This window comes from Phyllostomus hastatus, unplaced genomic scaffold (genome assembly GCF_019186645.2).
Source record: "Phyllostomus hastatus isolate PE091 unplaced genomic scaffold, TTU_PhHast_1.1 phas_scaffold_501, whole genome shotgun sequence".
NCBI lineage: Eukaryota > Metazoa > Chordata > Mammalia > Chiroptera > Phyllostomidae > Phyllostomus > Phyllostomus hastatus.
Window position 1 is genome coordinate 46,690,329 of NW_025334033.1, and position 20,893 is coordinate 46,711,221.

Consider the following 20,893-nt stretch of genomic DNA (forward strand, 5'->3'; position numbering starts at 1 on the left):
CAGGCAGGGCAGGGCCCCTCTCCCACCCCTGGCTTCAATACCTTAAGTCTACCTGACCCCATCCAAAACAGGAAACACATCTTCTAAGTTATAATCACTACGTTGCACACCTGAAACTAACATACTATGTTTGTCAACAATAAGTTAAAAATTTAAGTATTTTTAAAAGGTTATGAGACAAAGGATGTTATTTATTTATAAAACATCCAATACAGAAAAAGGAAAAAAAAAAAAAAGACCAGGAAACTCATGACCTGACAGTTCATTCCTTCTCTGGAAAGTGTGACTAAGAGAAATTCTGCGCCAGAATCCGTCCCCACCCAACTCCCACCAAGTCCCACTTCTCCCTGTGGGCCAACCAACTTGCCGAGTCCAGCAGAGCCCCTCCTCCACAGGGCGGCCAGGTCCCTGAGGTCCTGCCGACATGGCCCTCACCTTCCCCACCCTCTACGAGAAACGGTATCTGTCTCTAACGCCCGCCCCCCCCCGCCCCCCTCCCCGCTCCAGGTGTCCAGTTCAGCGGAGTGCTGAGGGGGCTGGAGACAGGCCACTGCTGCCCCAGGGATGGCCCAAGCTTGTCCCTCCACTGACTCACCGGATACTCACTGTCACCCACCCCCAGGCCTCTTTGCCTCCAGCTGCTCCCCAACCGCTCCTTCGCATTCTTCTCCTGCTCCTCCCTTCCCAGAGCCTGACAATCATGGGTTAGGGTTAGCGTCTTTGGTCGTAAATCTTTGTCTGGCCCACCTGCCCCAGCCTTCACCACCAAGCCCCGGGGGGCCTGACTCACTCTCACATATTCCAGATTTGAATCTAACTCACATCATCACCTCCTCCAGGAAGTCTTACTTGTCTCCCTTCACTCTAGGGGATGTGACATCTTTGACCAGGGCAGGGAAATGCCAGTTCATGCATCTCTCACCCCTGGCCTCTTCAGAGGCAGGGATCATGCACCCGGCCCTGATCAAGAAGGAGCGAGTGCTCACTGTTTATTAAATCTGGGGGCAAGCACATGGGTATTTATTTTACTATTCTCTGTACTTTCTTTTTTATTGCACAGATTACATTCAATACTATTTTGAACTGGTTCCAGGTGTATAGCACAGCAGTCCGGTGATCGCACATTTCACAAAGTACTCCCACCCCGATATTTCCAGTACCCACCTGGCCCCATACACAGTTACCACAATATTATTGACCATATTCCCTACGCTGTACTTCACATCCCTGTGACTATTTTGCAACTACCAACCTGTATTTCTTAATCCCTTCACCTTTTTCACCCATTTCCCCAACTTCCCTCCCCTCTCTGTACCTTGTCTTACATTGGAAATGTCATTTTTTAAAAATGATCCCCAGTAACTGTGACTTGAGTGAATGAACGGTCGCTGGCTGCAGGGCCTTCCGCCCAGTGTATAATTTCGCGTCTGCTGATCTCATCCTTCAGAAACTTTCCTCCCACCCGGGAGCAGGGGCGCAATGCCACCTGGCCAGGCATTGAGTGCAGTCAATTCACACCTCCAGTGAGCACCCACAACCTTGTGCATGGCACAGCAGGCACAGGTGGCGACACAAGGTGAGTTTTTATCAGTACTGTAGTACCGTTTTATCTCCGCTCGTTCACACCAGCGCGCTAATCTCACCATAAAATAATCCGGATGACTAAATATGCCAGGCATGTTCTGCTGCTGATTGTTGAAGCTGGGTAGTGGGTACAGAGGGATTCACCACACTATTCTCTGCCCCATGCTTGAATTTTTCCATCAGTGTTTTCATTCATTCATTCCTGCCACTAACATTCTGTAAGTGCCTACCGCATACCAGGCATTGTGAATAAAGAGAAATAAGAAACAAATCCCCCCCGCCCATGAACTGATAACTTTATTAAATTCTAAATTATTTGCTCCTATCCCTGGTAATTACACACCTAATGGCACTTGGGCCAGCTGACCTCCTGAAAGGAATGAAGAGCTAATGAGGGGCTTCAGGTGCTGTGTCTCTGAGCTTGTCTTCCCAGCCCTGCCCACCCCCCCATCCTTGAAATCTCTCCACACTCTGGGCAACCGCCCAATCAGTAAGTGGCCTCAGGAAGCAAAGGGTGGGCCTCAGGGTTAGCCATGCCAGGTCTCTACTCAACTTTCCTTCGAAGGGCAGGACCCAAACACCCTTCGTTCCATTGTCACAACTTTTCTTAGAGCCCACTAGCAATCAGGTACTAGGCTGGCTTTGGGGATAGAAATGAAGGCGACATGGAGGTCCCTGACCTCAAGGGAATCATGGTCTTATTGACTGGAAATCCTTGGATTCAAATCCTACCTCTGCCACTTAATGGCTTGGGCCAATTACTAAACAGCTCTGGGTCTCAGTTTTCCAATTTGTAAAATGGGCGACTCATGCTCACCTCACAGGGTTGTTGTGAGGATTATATGGTCTGTACTCGTAAAGTCCTCGTCCCAGTGCTGATATGAAAAAAGCTAAAAACAGTGCCAGGCACACAGCATCAGAAGAGTTAGTGTGTAGCCCTGGCCATTGTGGCTCATTTGGTTGGAGCATCATCCTGTGGACGAAATGTCACGGGTTCGATTCCTGGTTGGGGCACATGAGACAGCAAGCAATTGATGTTTCTCACATCAATGTTTTTCTCTCTCCAGCCTCCATTCCTCTCTCTCTAGGAGCAATGAAAAAAAATGTCCTCAAGTGAAGATTTAACCAAAAAAGGAGGATTTAGTGTGCATAGGTCTTACGGTATTTATTATTATTATTATTATTATTATTATTATTATTATTATTATTATTCATAGGTCCATGTGACAATGGGCACTGAAACTCTTTGCAAAGAGGCAGTCACAGAAGCAAGGCCAGACTCAGGGACAGGCTCAGACCAGCTTCCAGCTGTCCTCGCCCTAGCGTGTGCCCTTGCCTGAGCTTCTCCCAGCCCGCACATCATGAGGAAGAAGCGCCATAGGCCTGTGGGAGCCCTCCACCTGGCCCCTCTCTCAGGAGGCCAGCAGCACTACTCCAGCGGCGAGACACCCTGCCTACGGCACTGGGATGCAGCCAGGGTGGTTAGTGCTGGTTTGTTGCTGTTGTTTAGGGGTTTTTCATTGTTGTTCTTTTGTTGGGGGGGGGGGGTTGTTTTTGAGCCAGCTGCCTCTTTCTGCTCACTCTAGGTGTCAGCAGGTGCAGGCACTTCAGCCCCACAGACCTGGGCGTGAATCTCAGTCTGCCACATACTAACCCCATTGCACTCTGGGGCTTCTCGGGGCTCTGCCTCCCTCACCTGTAACTGGGACTAACACATTCCGCTTTGTTGTGGGGATGAAATGAGAAAGAGAGAGAGAGAGAGAGAAACAGAGCTTGCAGCGAAGGGGGAGAAACGCTGCTGTGGCTGTGTCACAGGGTGGGGACCCCGGAACACGACTATGGTCACAGGAGCACCCAAATTTGACACAGCCAAGAAGCAGCCCCAACCAAGACAAGGCTAGCACCCCTGTCCCCAGGAAGATGAGGAAAGCTCCCCCCCCAGAGGTAAGGCCCAGCACAGCCTCACCCCAACGCCATCTTTAGGGGTGGCCAGCGCCTGGGGTACTCTGTGGAGCAAGAGGGAAGGGGAGCAGATGAGGAAAAAGGAGGAGGGCAAAGAGGAGTGTGGGAGGTGAATACAACGCCCCCATGTGACACCGAGCCACTCCACCTTCGCCGCTCAGCGCAGCACTGGGGCCTGCAGTGTCGGGGCCCAGAGGGACGCCCCTTCCTGGTTCCTCAGGAACACGTGTGAGGACAGAGGTGTTTGGGAGGATGCAGACCCAGCTCCACCTCTGGTGAGGGGCTTCGCTTCCCCAGGCAGGGCTGACTCGCCCCTGAGCAGGAGCGTCCTGGCCAGAGGAGACAGCAGGGCAGTGAGAGTCCTGGGCAGGCAGCTGGGTTCAGAGGCCACAACCCTGCTCCAGAGCTGTGTGGGCTGGGGCCAGCCACTGAATCTCAATAATCCTCAACGCCTTCCGTAGGGTTGAAATGAAAATGTGATGTACCTTATACTTCACAGGGTGGTTATGATCACCCACTGATAATGCACGCAGCGCAGGGCTGGGAGTGTGGTTGAGTGTGAGCTGCTAAGACCAGGCCCAGGACCACTAGCACCACCAGCAGCACCACCGCTCGTCCCTGTGGCTCATTCCCTGCTCCCCTCCTCACCAGCCAAATGAGGAGCCAGTCCCAGGAACATCTGAGTGCTGGGGCAGCCATGCAAAGGGCCCACCTGCCCATCACCACCTCCAGCCTGGCAGAGCACAGCTGCCAGCATGTGTGAAATTCACCTGAACTTGACCACCCACACACCAGCCAGAACCTAGCAGCTCCACCTGCCTTCAGTGCACATTGCTCAACCTGCCTGTCTGTCAACAGGCGTTCAGCAGCCCACCCACAAGGATGACTTCTGAAGGTGGTTTACATGCACCCAGAATACAGAATCCTCACCCAAACCAGCCCCACAAGGAATGACGTCATGGCAGTGTCCCTTGGACAAGTCTGATCACCACTACGGACCTCAGTCCCTTCATCTAAGGGGTGACAGTATAGGCGGTCCCTTCTGGCTTGGACATTGGATGATTTGATTTCTTTCAACTGCCACAAGGGAGAGAAGGGATAGAGCTGGGCTCTGGGAGTGAACAAAGTGAAAAACAAGGCTGCCTATTGGCACCAGTCTCTTGGGCAGATTCCAGGCTGAAACCCTGGCTCCCTGGCTCGGACCGGGGTGTCTCCTGCCCACGGCAGGCACCTCCCTCACAGCAGGCCTGGGGCAGCCGAGCCTACACAAAGGACCAGTTATGAACGGCCCACCTTGCAGTGGGCAGAGATGCTCTCCTGACTCCTCCTGAGCCACCCCCATGCACCCCACCCCCACCCCTGGAGCTGGAGCCGAGGGACCTTCACCAGCCCCAAACAAGGCCGTCTCCACTCTCTCCTCAGGGCCCTGGTCACATCCCAGCAGGCATTTCCAGAGTAAAAGAGGGCAGGGCCCAAGAGGGCAGCCCTTCTGGATCCATATGAAAAGCTCAGTCACCTGGCCCACCCATGCCCTCCCTAGAGAGTAAGAACAAATTCCTGCAAGCTGAGGACACAGAAGACCCTTAAAGAGAAGGGATTTTGTGTTAGCATAATAGTTAGCTTCAGGCCCGGGCTAGGAAGCCCTGGGATCAACCTCAAGGTCACCTCAAGAGTGACCTGACTCTGCTGAGGGACACCCCGTCAAGGGGAAAGGCAGAATGCTAGAGGTCACCTCCATGCAACAACCCAAGAGGACATTCACAACAGAGCACCAGTGCCGTCCCGTCGCCCAGGCCCCTCCTTTCCTGGGTAAGGATCAGGCATGACTTGTCAATGTCAAGGAGCCACGGGCAGCTCTAACATGAGACCCAGGTCTCCCAGGACCCCGGTACAGAACACACAATCGTTCTCCCTGTCCGGAGGGGACAGGACAGGGTCCTCCCAAGCACGTCTCTGGCCTAATAGTGCAAAACAGAGTCTCTCCACACCCGCTCCTCTCCACACACCTGCTCAGTGCCGCCCACAGGGTCCCGACAGAAAAGCGGCAGCAGAAGGCAGGTGAGCTGGGGTCCTGCGTGCCGGCAAGCTGGAGGGGCCAGGGGCCCTGTCTGATCCCACACCTCCCCGCTGCCGTGGCTAAAGACAAGGCTGCTGACGTCCCTCACTCCAGACAAAACCTCAGCGCTAGGGCCAGAAGGAAAACCGAGGCCCAGGTTTTACTTCCCCTGAGGCCCCTGAACCCACACAAGAGGACAAGAAACTCCCTAAGATTTTCTGAAGTAGGGGCCCCAGCCAAGTGCAATAGGCAGGGAGCGGAGGGACACGTTAGCTTGGCCAGTACCTCAGGACAGGAATCCAAAGTGGGCTGCGGGCCCAAAGAGGAAAAAACACAGCTGGACTGCCTCACAGAGGGCGGGGGCCTGTGCTAGCTCCCCCCACCAGCAATCTGACACCTAGGGAAGGGGTGCCAAGCGGTCTGGCAGGCGGGGACCCCATCCCGAGCCCAAGGCTCTGCTCTGGGTACTGGACTCAGGCCCATCACTGAAGCAGCCCTTGGTGACTCAGAGGGTCGCCACCCAGCACCTTAGCATCTGCCAGACATCTCCTGCAGGACTGTGGTCGTCACACCCCCTCCAAAGGCATGCACCCCCACTGTTCATCACAATCTAATGTCTGTTGAACACCTACTATGTGCCAGTGGGAGGTTCCAGGCTCAGGGTGTAGGAGCACAACTCTTCCCTGAGCCTGGGCCTCCCAAATAGAGAAGAAATGCAGCTTTGACTCTTTAGTGGGGAGGGAGAAGAGGCAGGAGGTAAAAAATATCAGCAAAGTCACAATCTGGCTCAGGACCTTCCTGAGTACTCCTGAGTACTCCTTCCTGGAGTGTACAGACTACCCCTGTTCTTCTGTACCCCCTCCTCAGGCAGCAACTCCACAGTGTCCTCTCAGGTGCTAAAAATGCACATTCTCAGGCCCTACCCCAGACCTCTCAGATGACAGGCTCCGAGGACGGGCCCCCATAATCTGTGCTTTAACAAGCCCTCCAGGTGACTCTGATTGAAGTTCAAGGTTGAGAACCACTGTCCTACCCCACCAGCCACCCCTGACCTGCTAGGCTCCAGGGCATGAGTGTGTCCGGATCTCATGAGCTCAGCTTCGAGGAGCCCAGGTAACAGATCCCTTACTAGGGTGGCCCAGGAGACCCCACAAATACACCTTCAATCACCCAGAGTCTCAAGTCACTCATAGATCAGTGACATCCCGAGAACCCTCCAAATGTCCTCAGAGCCAAGAGTTTCACAACAGTGACCAAAGCGAGTGTGATGAGGCTGCCAACACGCCTGTCCTTTCCAGCTCTCCCCAGCCCATCCTCTCCACCCAGGCGCGCAGTGAGCGAGGCAAGAGCTGAGTGGCTCAGAGCCAGGGGGAAGGGACAAAGTGCCAGAGCCAGGAAACCTGGTGGGGACAGGGAGACATATCTGGAATCCCAGTGGCTACCCCTGGGTCCCAGCCAAGAGGGGCTCAGCAATGCCTCCCCTCCCCTGGCCTCTTCCAAAACTCTACGCTCGGAGAATGACTAACTTCCAAATGCTGCAAGGTGCCACTGTGGGATGCAAAACAGAATCCACTTAGAGGCATTCCCTAATACAGACACAGTAGCTTTCTGTCATTGCATATTTGCTTCATCAAGGAGCAATAAAAGAACTGCTACTCTGGGGAAAGACAAGATGGCAAAGTGGTGTGAGTCCCTAGAACCTGGCTCCTGAAGCCCCAGGAAAAGAGGGCACCAAGCAAGGGCGCACGTGCCCCCCAGGGATGGGAGCCCGATGCCAAAAACCCATGTGGGAGGAAAGAAAAGAAACTGAGTCTGACTTCTCCTGCTGTCCCTCGTCAAACACCACCTAGTCTTTGAACTCGGGCAGGGCACAGAGTGGCCACCGCGCAACACAGAGCACCACTGCAGAGGCGGGAAGCCCAGCTTCCAGTGCCACCCGCCACCTGTGGGCGCTGAGCGACCTGGACCAGCCCCAAGTCCTCCAGCCCCTCCAGGCTTCAGCGGTCTCATCCACGACACGGGCTGGCTGCTGAGCCCGCCTCAACAGCTCCGGGCTGCGGGAGAAGTGTGAGCGAGGGGGCAGGGTGCACAGTGGGTGTGATACCATTTGTGGGATCTTTTAAATGGGCACAAAAAGACAACTACACAAGCAGGAACTATAGAAACATTTGCTTAGCATGAACACACCGGACTGGACAGGGGTTGATGCCAGTGAGGGGAGCGAATGGCATAGGAGAGGAGCTCTCGGAGGCCTCAACTCCACCTATATACCATTCCTGGTCTTTGGGAACTGGTCTCGAGAGCAGAAAACCTAGAAATAATGGCTGTGCCCAGATGAGCCTTCGCAGGCCTTCCTAAATGTCCCAGCTAAACTGCCTCATAAGAGTGCTGTGAGGACTAAACGAATCAGTATCTGTGAAATGTGCCTGGCCCCTAGCACAGTACCAGGTTAGTCTGTGCCGGAGGTGGGGAGATGGGTGCTCGGCTCCATAGTCCCAGATATATTCTGAGCCACAAGGTGGCCGGCCCTCAGCTGGGCCTGCTGAACCAGCAGCTTCTGTGGAAAGGGAGAATCGGGGCAGGGCCCCCCGCCAAGCAGCCCTGGGGCCCACTGTATCCTCACCGCCCATGCCAAGCAGCTGCACTAATGGGCTTCCAGCCAGGCCCACTGAACTGAGACCCCAGCGTGGCATTCCTTAATTCTTTTAAAGCTGATTACATACAATAAACCTCTAAGTTTACTATTGCTTAACTTTAAAAAAAATGGGTGGCTTTCATTGGGGCTAAAGTTTGGGAAATTATCCAAATTTCTAAAGAGGGGTCTCGGGGCCTCGGGCGAGTGAGGCCTGCTCCGCACAGTCCCACCGTGGGTGAAGGGCAGGAAACCAGGGGTCTGGCCCGGCTTCCCCTGCTCCTTCCCCTGCTCCGGGAAAGCAGGATCCATGCACCGCCTCCCCCAGCTCCCGGGGCCAAGTCTGCAAAAGTACTTTGGGTTCCTGGAAAGAGAGGCCTTTCCGAAATATCGGGAACTCGACTGGAAAGTGCCATTATATATCATCTGGAGGATGTCTGTGGTGTTTGAAGGGGAGCCACTCCTCCGAGAAAATCAAGACGGTGGCCAAAAACAACAAAGGGGCTTCTCGGAGCAACACACGTGCATGCGTGCACGTGCCTGACTCACATGCCCACTGACAGACCCAGACAGACAGACACAGGGGTCAAGAGAGTGGGACCTTCGCAGAGCGGCTGCCCCCCGCCCGGTTCCCCCGGGGATGGCAGGGATCCTGTTTCCTGGTGTTGGGACTTAGAGTTAAAAGCCCTCTTCTCTCTCCACCCCCAAACCACAAGCTGTTCCCTGCGGACGTTTCCACATGGGACATAAGGACAAAAGATAGAGCCTGCCTGCAGCAAGCCCCTCCCACCCACACGCAAGGCTTGCTGCCTCTCTTCCCAGATGGCAAGCCGAGCTCCACTACGAGACCTGCCTGCAGGAGGCCACCCACCTCCACGTTCCCTTCCCTGGTATAATTTCACCTACAGAGGATTTGAAAATAGAGCTGAGCCCCACTCCACTCTACGCCCATCAGTGATCATCAGAGCTTTACAGATGGCTTTAAAAAAATAAATCGTCAGGCCCATAAAAATGCTCCCCAGCAAGCCCTGGCCTGGTCTCAACTCACAGGCCTGTGCCCACCCGCTGACCAGCCCCATGCCACCAACCACCCCAAAACAGGAAAAGCAAGGTAGAACGAAGGCCGCTCGTCAGGAAGGCTCCCTTCCGCCAGTGGTGGCTGCTCGGCTGGGCTCTTGGCCGAACCGTTTGGGGCCTTGCATTTAGACCCTGGGCAGCAAAGGTTCAAAGCTGGGGGTCCGGAAGGGCACTGCCTTCTCCCTGGCCTGGCCTGGCCTGGCCTGGCCCACAAAGCTTAAAGCCAAAAGCATTTACCCCAACCTAAGCCCCCACGCCTTCCTTCACCAACTTTCTTCACAGTCTCAAGGCTTAAACACGAACCTCTAGCTCCAGGTTCACGGGCACAGGCTTTTACAACCAAAACAAACTCTGAGCTCGGCTACCTGGTTCAAGGCCTGTTCGGTCCTCCAGTGACCAAACAAAGGGACCGACCAAAAGGAGCAGGTGGCACTGAAGGAATCAATGCAACAGAGGAGGAGGATGTGGCTGAATCTTCAGGCAGGGAAGCCAGTCGAAAAAGCAGGGGTCAGCTCCGTGGAAGCCACCAGGGACATGGTGGGGTGGGGGGCCTTCCAGGGTGCGGGGACCTGAGTCTCTTCCTACTCCTGACAGTCTGACACTTTCTACTGAAAATGTGGAGAAATACAACTAAAATCCTCCACTGCCTTTTCGACCAGGAAAAAAAAAACCTCAGAAAGACCCATGCCCACAGCCTCACAGACCCGCCGGTAAAAGACCTGGATTCCAAACCAACTGCGTCCAGCTCCGGCTGAGAAGGAGACCTGGTGAAGCCACTCACCCCTTCGGGGCCCCACCTGCCCTGTCTGTGGAAGGGGGCGGGGCCTCACAGGGTGGCACAGCATGGCTGATGGAAAGAAAACCACATGTGAAAGCATAAAAGCTTAAAATCATGACTAGCATGAGTACTTGATTTGACACTGCCTTGAACTGTTGCTTTTTATTTCATTTACGTCGGTCTTGTCTCTCTCAGTTACATCGAAAACTCCAGAATAACTAAGGCTGTGTCTGTACTTCCAGTGAACAGATGGGCTGCAAGGTCAACTCACCTGGGTTCGTTCCACACCTGGCTTACTCCTGAGTGGGCCAAAAACTCCGTTTGTTTCTTCCGTAAAATAACGGACACGTTTTCCATTTCCACCAATAACTTCATTGATTTGGATATTTTGAGTATGTTAGCTATCTCCCGCATGGTAGAACATTGATTGTTCTCAATTAAGGTCTCGATTTCATCGCTATCAACTTCAGCTGGTCTACCCTACTGTGGAGCAATGTCCAGCAAGAAATCTCCAGCATGAAACTTTGCAAACCACTTTTGACACGTTGGATCAGTCACAGCACCTTGTCCATACCCTGCACAAATCTTTTTTTTTCTTGCATTTCAGTTGCGTTTTTGCCTTTCTTGAAGTAATAAAGCATACTATGCTAAAAATATGTACTTTCTTTCCTCTCCAATATTAAAATGGCTACACAAAAATTCACCACTTTTGATAAGTTTTTTTAAATGCACTCTGATATGACAACTGTCACAACACACTCTAACAAAATTGTTTCAAACGAAGTTAACGACAACTAAGCGCTACTAGAGGCATCTTATGGGAAAAACAAATGCACTTTTTGGCCAACCCAATAGCTGGTCAATTTGGGCAAGTTACTTAACCTCTCTGAGCCTGTTTCCCTGTCTGAAACAGAGAAAATAACATCATCTTCCTCAAAGTGTTTTTGAACAGACGGAAGTAATCCAAACCATGCAACCTCCAATCAGTGTGAACTATTAGTCTTTTTACTTATTTGGGGAACTGAGACATTTTTAATAAACACTGATTGATTGGTTGGTTGGTTGGTTGGTTGGTTGGTTATAAAACAGTTAACTTTCACTCTGACTGGTATGGCTCAGTGGATTGAGTGCGGGCCTGCAAACTAAAGGGTTGCCGGTTGGATTCCCTGTCAGGGTACAAGCCTGGGTTGCAGGCCAGGTCCCCAGTGGGGGTCGTGGGAGAGGTAACCGCACATTAATGTTTCTCTCCCTCTCTTCCCCTCTCCCTTCCCTTCTCTAAAAATAAACAATAAAACAGTTAACTCTCCTTTCCAGCCTCTTCCTCTTTTCTCTCATCTCCTCCTCCCTTCCCTGGAGGTGAGCAGTTCCAGCCTCTTCCTCTTTCTCTCATCTCCTCCTCCCTTCCCAGGAGGTGAGCCGTGCTGACATTACCTCCCAGACTGTGGACTTGTGAAACACTTTAAATCAAAATGAAAGGTTTCCTCTAAGCACCAAGGGTACCAGCCCTTCATCCCCAGCCCTTTCTCACCGTGAGGCTGTGAGCCTGTCACTTTCTCTCTAAGCTCAGGATCTTCCTCTCGCAAGTGTGATCATCCCACATACCTTACAAGACTGCTGCAAGTGTTAAGTGTGGCTGCTGACAGAACATGGCTAACACATAGGCCCTGTGCAAGAAGGGTTTCTGTCCTCCATCCACTGTCACTGCGGGTGACAGGCCTGGAGAGGACCCTACAACCTCTCACTGAAGAGCGGATCCCAGCCCAGTAACCCACTGTAGCCAAGGACCAAGCAAGCAGTTTCCAGGGTAACAGCATCCTCTGCATCTACTCCCCATTTCCATCTCTGGCAGCCTTTTATTCTCCCCCCACCTCTGTAGTAGGCTAAGTCACCTTTTCCCACGATTGCTAGGCAACCCAAGATGATGCAGCTGCCTCCTGGGGGAGGACCCTGGTCCTCTCCTCCCTTCCCCTCTGCCATGCCTCAGGCCCTGGAGAAAGCTGCCCTTCTTGATTGTTTCCCTCCTCCATTCTCCCACTCAGCCACTGTGCGCCCATATCCCTGACCTTAGCGTAAAGGGTGTGGGGGAGAAAGGAGCACGCCCGGATGAGAGGAAGAGGGACTCAGAGAGCAGAGAGCGTCAGAAACTAATGGGCGGGTGCTTACCTCCGGGAGGTGGGATGACAGGCAACTGTCATCTTCTTCTTTCTATTGCTAGCATTTTCTGAGGGCTTTTTGAGCTATAATTATTACACCACAAAAGTCACCCATTTAAAGCATACAATTCCGTGGTTTTCAGTGCAGTCACACACTTGCCCACCCTCACCACTACCTAATTCCAGAATGTTTTCACCACTGGGTTTTGTTCTGTATGTTTGCCTTTGGTTAAATGCCCCTAGGTGCAGGAGCATTTTGTTTCACAAGCAGCAGCTTGGAAGTGGTGAGGAGGCAAACTCCAGAGCACACAGCCCGGCTCGGCTCCCAGTCCCCCCCACCACCCCCGCCCCCGGCTGGCTGGATGACCTCGGAGAAGTGGTGTGGCCGCTCTGAGCCAGTCTGCTCATCTGTGAAGTGGGTTAGCAGTGGAACTCCTCACAGGGTTAGATTCGTTAATGCAGTGTAAGGTCCTGAGGACAGTGCCTGATACTTAGCATGTGCTCAGAAAGCATGAGAAGCTATGATTATTATAAGAAAACGAGTTTTTTAACTTAAGAAAAAAAATCCAGTCCTGCTCCTGGGAAGATGAACCTACCCAGGTTGCTGGGGACAGCCATTGTTTTTCAAGGTCTGTCTGTCTAGGAGGGGCCGGAGCTGGACTAAGGCCTGTCACCACCCCCCCCCCCCCACCATCCCCTCTGCAACCCCTTGCAATTGCAAGGTTCCATTTGGGAGTGGCTGAACGGGGCACACAGAGGGGGCAGGTTGGGGTCATGGCTTTGGGGCCTATGCATTACTGCACCAGACTCATGGTATCCCACACATTGAGGTCCTGCCAGGTAGTTCCCAGCCAGGACATGACAGGGGGAGAGCAGGTGAGGTAGAGCAGAGAGCACCTGACCAGCCCTCACTACGCGTTCACCTCCTACCTACTGAGAAGGAAGGACGCTGGGACTTGACGCTCAGCCTGAGAACCAGTAGGAAAGCTCGGCCATGGTTTAAGAGGAAGGTGGGCTGCCAGGGTGGCTCTGAGCCCCGGTTGGCTGGGTCTCCTGCCCCTGCCATTCCCAAGCTCCTTGCCTCCGTCAGGGCCAGGTGTGGACAATACGTGCTTAGCAGGGAGCTGGTACCTGGGCTGATGGAGACAGAACGCTGGGCCGAATCATGGGTCCACCTGGGGTGACCCAGTCTGACCAGGACTAAGGAACCAGGCCACGGAGGTTCCCTCTGCACTCAGCCTCTCAGCATGACCTTGGGGGAGCTGGTGGGCCCCAGGACTGCTCTAGTGTCCTTGACCAGTAAGCCCAGCTCACGAGCCTTCTGCAGACGTGACCATACTGAGAGGGGATAAGAGCAGGGCAGTGGGGAAGGTGCCCTCATACTACAGCCCTTTGGCCAAACACCAGATCCCAGGAAAGCCTTGGCGGGTTACATGTAGGGGCAAGCTCACGTGGGGTTAACTGGATGGAACGGTCCCAACAACACCTGCACCAGAGGTGTGGGGCTCCAGGGCCCCACCTGGGAGCTGTGCAAACAGCCTGGCTTCTCCAAAAGGTGAGAGAGCTCAGCTCTGGGAGAGGGAGAGAATGGGAAAGAAGGACAATGAGCGAGAACAATAGAACTGTCCCCAGGCTACAGGCCCTGAAAGGAACACATGCGCAGTTGCCCCTACTGGGCCCTTCCAGTCTTCTCCCTGACCCCCGTCCTACCCCCTCTACACACGCACACACAGACTGGCTGCCAGGGAAGAAGGTGGCCTCCTAGCGAAAACTGCCATCCTGCCTATCCTTGGAGGTGAAGTTCATGTGCCCCCCAGCCCTTCACCTTCTCCACCCCCACAGGCTGCCCTGCAGTGTCTGTGACATTTGTCTTGGCCACACTTCTGGCCATTACAGGTGCAACCTAGTGTAATTCTCTGTCTTTCTGGCTCCCTCTCCACCTAAACCACAAATTCCATGACCTCGCATGGGCAGAGCACCTGACACTTACGAGGGGTTCAGCCCACGCCCACTAAATGACTCCCCAAGAAACCGTCAACGTTCTCACAGTTAAGGGACTGGAAGGTGGGGAAACAGACACCACGGTAGATACCCTAGAGACACACGGCGGCAGGTCTGTGGCTGTGACCAGGTCCTGGCTCAGGCTCGCGCCACCCCGCCCTGGCTCCGGGCACAGAGGAGGCACCAGGTCTTGTGTGACAGGTCTTCCAGCCAAGTTTACGGTTTGTGGCCACTGGCCAGGTGCCCAGCCCCAGATCTTCCTCAAGAAGGTGGAAAGATGGAGCCCAGATCCCAACCACAAACCCCAAACTACAGGATGCTCACTGGTTTGACCTCCTGGTGCTCAGAACTACCTCACAAAGAAGGGCCCAAGGGTCAGGGCCTCCTTCCACCTCCCACCCACCCCTCGGTGGGAACAGCCTCTAGCCTCTCCTCAAGAACCCAGACTTCAGGAAACCTGTTTCCTCCTTTTCCATTTGAAAAGGCTGGTGGCCATGGATCCCGTAAGAGCCTGCTAGCCTTACTCCTACAAGCTCATCTCCAGTGACCCCAACAGCCCCTCAAGGTCACCTTACTCCTCAAAACTGGAATGCCCGGTTCTCCTTGCAGCCCAGGCCTTCTCACGCCTGCCTGTCTGAGGGCGGCCGAGGTGGCAGCCAGAAGCAGCCGGCCTGCCTGGTGTGGGCCAGCTGGCCTCCACACGCTGATGCTTCAGGCCCCCGTCCATCTCTCCACCAGGCTTTGTCAATCACTTGGACAACCAGTGGGGCACCTGTTTTCACTGCACCCACACGGGACAAGCTTTGGAGAGAAAGCGGCTGCAACAGGTCCTGAGGCACGGCAAGGCTGGGCAAGCTGCTGGGGGGTGGGGAAGACGGGCCGTCCAAGAATGCCCCAGCTATTTAACAATGGGCCTGAAGGCACCCTGGCTTGTCTTTTCAAAAAGATTCCTAGTTTGAGGTCATTGTACCTGTCCTATAACAAGCTAATAAGCACTTTAACATGCATTTCTCCATCCTGTACATCTAGGAAATAGGGAAAGGCTGAACAGGAATTTTACACCATTCTATAGGTGAAGGAACTGAGCAGAAAGGTCAAGTGACACTGACTTCAGGGTCAGAGGTGAAGGACAACACAACTCCCTGGGCAACTTCAGCTCCTTCTATGATGGGTTTATATACTGCACCTATCTCAAAGCATATTGGGTAAAGGCCACAGACACTCTGGTACCTCAAAATTGTTAACATTTATTGAGCAGTGGCTATCTGCTAGGAGCTATGCCGAATTACCTGCATATATTACTTGATTCAAACCTCCACCCAACTGTATCAGGCAGGGCTGACTATCGTCTCCATTTCCTCATTTGCAACATCCAGCACAGAGAAGGTAAGTGACTCACCAAGATCACACAGCTAATCAGTACAAAGGCCAAGATTTGAACCGAATATGCCCAGAGCATGTCTATCTGCAGGGCGTGGAGCCAGACACAGCCCCAGGATGGGGTGGGTAGTTTATCTGGAATGTAAATCGTTCCATCCCTATCTCTACCCCCCAGCCCAGAGTTAAGAGCTATGCATGATACCAAGTTATTATTTCTTGACCACCCTATAAGACGGCTGACTCTTGCTAGGCACTGGGGATTCAGCAGAGAATGGGACAGACTGGGCCCCTGTCCCCACGGACACTGGCAAGGGGTGAAGCGGGCAGGAGTCAGAATAGTGAAGAGCACTAGAGCCAGCGCTCTCCCCTCCCAGATCTTTCTGCCAGGCATCATCCTGGCTTTAGCAGCCCTAATCTTCAAGACAGGCGGATGGCATCTCCCCATCTTTGCAGTCCTCCACATTGAACGGTGGCCTCAGTTAGCTCCTGGGATGGTCACACAGTTCAGAAGCAAGTGTAAACAGGAGGCCTCTCTTCTGTAACCTGGCTTTCCAACCTTACTCCACAGGGGTGCAGAATCTGGACCTGGGCCTCTCTACAACTGTGTTCTTACAGCTGCCAGGGCCGCCTCTGTCTCAACATCCATTAGCTCAACAAATATTGATTAAGGCCCTACATGTGAGAAACCCCAGGGCTGGCACCTGTAAAATACACAGTAAACCAGAGAACCCAGGATGCAAGGAGGAAGAGAGAATAAAATTTAACAGCAGACGCTGCCAATTTGCATATCTTCTCCATCAACAGGGAAGGGGAAGGTTATTAGCTCCTTTTTTTAAAATAAGGAACTGAGAGAGTGACAGAGGTTGAGTGATTTGCCCAAAGTCAAAATCCTGAATCTGTAGAGTCCGGATAAAACTCAAAGTCTGCGCTCTCTCCAGCCTGCTCCCCCTCCTGCCCTCCCCCCGCCCCCACACACACACAGAAGCATGGGCAGGATCCATGGGGACTGTGGTCAACCCAGAAAGATAGGCTCCCTTAGGAAAGGTGACTTTGGGGCTCAGCCTCAAAAGTCAGGAAGACTATGAAAGCCAGTAAACTGCTCTAATCCACTGCATTTTGTGTCTGAAGCCAGGGAGGGAGGGAGTCCAGCCTCATGAACTCTGCGCTGAAACATTCTCTGAAGATGGAACAAGCCACAGGTTGGACCACAGGTTCCTGAGTGGACCTTCTGCCTGCACAGACCTCTACCTGCATCTGCACCAGGCCTCACCATTCTCAAAGGAGGTACTTCAACCAGGTTATTGAATCCAACCCCTGTAAGAACCCTAGAGGGTTAGCAGGGCAGGAATGCAGCCCCTTTACAAAGGAGGAAACAGAAGTGCCACATGCCTCATCTGCCTTGTTCATGGCTCTATCCACAGCACCTTGAACCATCCATGGCACAGAGATGGTGCTCCAAAAGTATTTGTTGAATGAGCTAACAAAAGCTCAGAAGTGAAATGACTTGCCCAAGTCTCAAAGTTACGGTTGCACCAGGTCTAAAAGGAAAGCCTTCTGCCCTCAACTGCACTGTGTCCTCCCTGTCCACCCCCCAACTCACTCTTGAGCCTCCATCTGGAATGGCTGTGCTCTGTCCACTTGTCAGCTCTGGCCTTGCTTCCCAGGGTAAGCAGGGAAGGTGTCAAAAGCAGCAAGTTACTTTAAGTCTGATTGTCCACACATAACACCACTTATTTATATTCCGCTGAGAACTAGGTAAAATCTACAGATAAGGAAACTGAGGCCCATACAAGGCGAATTCATGACAGATAGCAAACTCCGGACTAGATTTTCCGAGCCAGGCTCAGAGCTTGTCCCATCCCACCACCCGCTCCCACCCTCCCGCCAAAACAAGTGTTGGCTCCTGTTCGTCCAGATTCTGGCAGATCGGGATGCCAGGCCCAGCTTTCCTGCCTCCTTCGGCAAAGAGGGACAAGTGAGGGGAAGCTGCCTGCCTCGAACACAGCTGCATCCCAGCCCCCCTACACACCAGCGTGGGACTCTGGGCTGGTTAACTTCCCCCTCTGCCCCTCGTTTCCTCATCCTCACGTGTGCCTGGCTCACAGAGCTGCTGGGAGTAATAACAACTGGAACAATGTATGTGCCCAGATGAGAGCAATGCCTGGCCCACATCAGCCACTTGACCAGACCACTGGGCAAACTGTCGATGTACCTCATCGATTACCAAATTTCCCACATGACCCTGTTCCCACCTGGCTCCCCAGAGGCCTGGCACACACCCACACCACCCAGGGCAGCGTTTTATGAATGTGTGTGTTACATGTATATATGCAGAGAAAGAGAGACGATGTAATTTTTCTTCCCAACTATATTTAATACACTCATTCATTCATTTGATCCCACTGAACAGTATGGTGCAGACTTCCTGGTCAGTGCGAGGAGACCAGAGTTCCTGCTACCCGGGAACTTAGTCCTCCCACAGTCCTTAAAAGGACCGAATTCCTAGCTCTGGGGCAGTCCTGTCACTCCTGCTCCTCTGGGTGCCTGTCACTACTAGGCACACAGTAGGTGCCCAAGGTACACAGTAGGTAAACAAGGACCTCCTACACTTCTCGCTATCCATGTTAGATCCCAAGGCACCCACCACCCTAATCCCACCACTCTTGCCCATTTAAAACCTATTCTCAAGAAGGCCTCACCATGAATTTTTTAAAAGCCCCTCTGCCTTGCACCCACGGGAATTTCTCAATTATCCACTCCATCCTCTGTTCCTCTAATGACCAAGCGTCCCAGGGAGTGAGCGGGTGAGTGGGGGACAGTCGCTCTCTCCCCAGCTCTCCCAGAGCGGGCAGACAGGAAGCGAAAGAGGGGTGTTTTGGAAAAGTTAGCTCAAAGCCGGGGGACCTTCCAATGTCCTACAGGGCTGGACTGAGGAGCAGTGGGCCTGGGTCTCAGGTCGCCTGACTTTGAGGAAGCCCTTTGTGCGCGAGTTTTGAATTACCTCTGCTCGTCTGACGAAGTGAGTAAAAGGGCTTAGGATTCCTGAGTGAGCTAATACAGGATGCCTTTGGCTGAAAAAAAAAAAACTTCAGTCGGCTCCCTAAACTCCCCCCCTTTTAAGTTTAAAAAAGGGAATGAATGTTACCATTTTTGGACATGAGTGTTCTCCCTCAAGCCCAGCCCTAACCGCACTATCCAGAGGGACGCGCCATCCTGTCCCCCCCCATTCCCAGATCAGCGGGGGTGGGGGGGCGGGGGCGGGGATGGGGGTGGGGCAAGGAGGGACAGAACGAGGAGGGACCGGATGGGAGCGGGCAGCGGGGGAGGAAGGAAAGAGGGGTGCACAGGGTACGTGGCCGCCTGAGGCAAGAACTCACCGCGCGCACGCAGGAAGCAAGGGCTGTGTTGGGCGCTCCCCCACCCCTACCCAAAGAGTGGTTTCTGATCTCTTCCTGCCACTGGCCACTGTGCCGATGTCCCATCGCCAGCTGCAAGCCTTGCCCCGGTGGCGGAGTGCGCACCCGGTACCAGGAGCCTGGGACGCGGCTCGGTGGCTAAGCAGAGATCCCCAGTGACTGACCCTAAATATCCCCGGGAAAAACCTTCTGCCCTGGAGCCCCTCAACTCAAATCAAGTTGCCCACATTCGCTTTCTCCCAGAATGAGCAGGGATCGGAGGGGCAGGACACAGACTCAAGTCCACCTCTGCTCACAGCTACCAACCCACTGAGTTAAGCAATTAAAACGGTATGCCTTCCTGATCCCGCCCCCACAGGGCCCGCTGGGGAGCCCACTTACACCCCTGCCTTTTCTCGGCCGCAACCCCGCTTCAACAGGTCCACCTCCAGGCCGACCCGGAGGCAGCTTCCAGTCCCTTCGGCTCCCTCTTTCCCCTCCGTCAGCGGGCTAGGAGGTGCAGGGTCCCGCGCAGCTTGCCCCCTACAAGTCCCCAGCCCAGGGCGGCCCAGGAAGGGCGCTGCCACCGCATGCCATATGGAGAGGCGGCCAGGGGGCGGGGAAGGGAAGGGAAAATCGATCCGGAGCAGCAGCCACGGAACCGGGGTCTCAGCCTCAGCTTCCCAGGCACCGCCCCCGCCCCTGCCCACGCGGGGATGGTGCGGAGGCAGCCGGGCGACCCAAATCACCGGCCCCAGGGCGACCTGCCTGCCGGCGGCCCCACTTCCCCCTTCACAGGCGCTGGGGCAGGGGCGCTCCCCCTTTCGCCCCGCGCCTGTAACCCAACACCCCACCTAGCAGCGGCCGCGCACCCCCCGCCCCCGTTCGTGCGCGCCAGGAACCGGTTCCCAGCCCGAAGCCGCTAGCGCGGCGGGCGGAGCGGGCCGGCGCGGGGGGCTGCGGCGGGCTAGGGCAGCTGCTGACCTTTCTCTGCTGCTTCTCCCAGGCCGGGTCCAGGAGCAGGTCTCGATCCCAGTCCTCTTCGGGCTGCATGTAGTCGTTGGTTTGCTGGGAATCATAATGGTCCATGATGGTGCGCGCGTGCTAGGACTGGATTTCTTCCTCCACCTTCTCCCAGCAGCGGCGGCGGCTGCTGCTGCTGCTGCTGCCCCGGCGTGGGGAGGGAGTCAGGCCGGGCTGGGCTGGCGGGGCGGGCTAGCTCCCCTGCGCCCAGTTCCGCCGCGGCGCTGCTCGCGAAGTCTGCTGCTGGCGGCGGTGTCGGCAGCAGCTGCTTGAGCTCGCGAACTGCCTGCCTCAGGGCGGGCGCTCGGACCTAATCCCCACGCACACTGAGCCCGGCAAACACACCAGCGCTGCGGGAGCTAGGCAGGCAGGGGCGGGGGTAAGGGGCAGAGAGCCCTCCCTAGGTTCTCCATTGGCCAGTCCGAGTTGCCCAAACTTCCCCCCATCGCCTCTCATTGGGAATTCCTGGCATCCGTCAGCTGGGCCACGGCGCATATAGGTGGACTTCCCGGCGCGCACGCCCCCGCCCACTCCCGAGGTTCCCACTGCCCCGCGGCTCATGTGACACCACCTTAAGCTACATGGGACAGAGGCTGGGGGACGCCTCCCAGAGCTCACGGACCGAGCGGTAGCGCGCTTCCGATCTGCAGGAGCCTCCAGGGATTGGCCACACTCCCCGTCGGCCGGAAGGCCCCAAACTCCTGCGCGCCGGCGTTACTGCGCTCCCACGCGTGCCCCGAACCCGGATGGCCAGGGACTGGAAAAGGGCCGTGAGGAAACCCAAATTAACATTTCATTTTCTGTTTCCCAGAGTTCGGAGAGATGGGCACCCAAGGAAAGGGGCGGGGAATG

General features: G+C 54.6%; 1 protein-coding gene across 3 annotated transcripts in view; it reads right to left on the reverse strand.

Moving 5' to 3' along the window:
- ACTN1 (actinin alpha 1) overlaps positions 1-20,371 on the reverse strand; it is an 88,259-nt gene extending 67,888 nt beyond the window's left edge. For 2 of the 3 annotated variants that reach the window (XM_045822261.1, XM_045822262.1), the window contains exon 1: positions 20,003-20,371. In XM_045822261.1, coding sequence (XP_045678217.1) covers positions 20,003-20,107 — 105 coding nt within the window. In that variant the 5' untranslated portion in view covers positions 20,108-20,371. The remainder of the gene's footprint in view (positions 1-20,002) is intronic. The other variant, XM_045822260.1, reaches the window with a different exon arrangement.
- Positions 20,372-20,893: the final 522 nt, after the last annotated feature.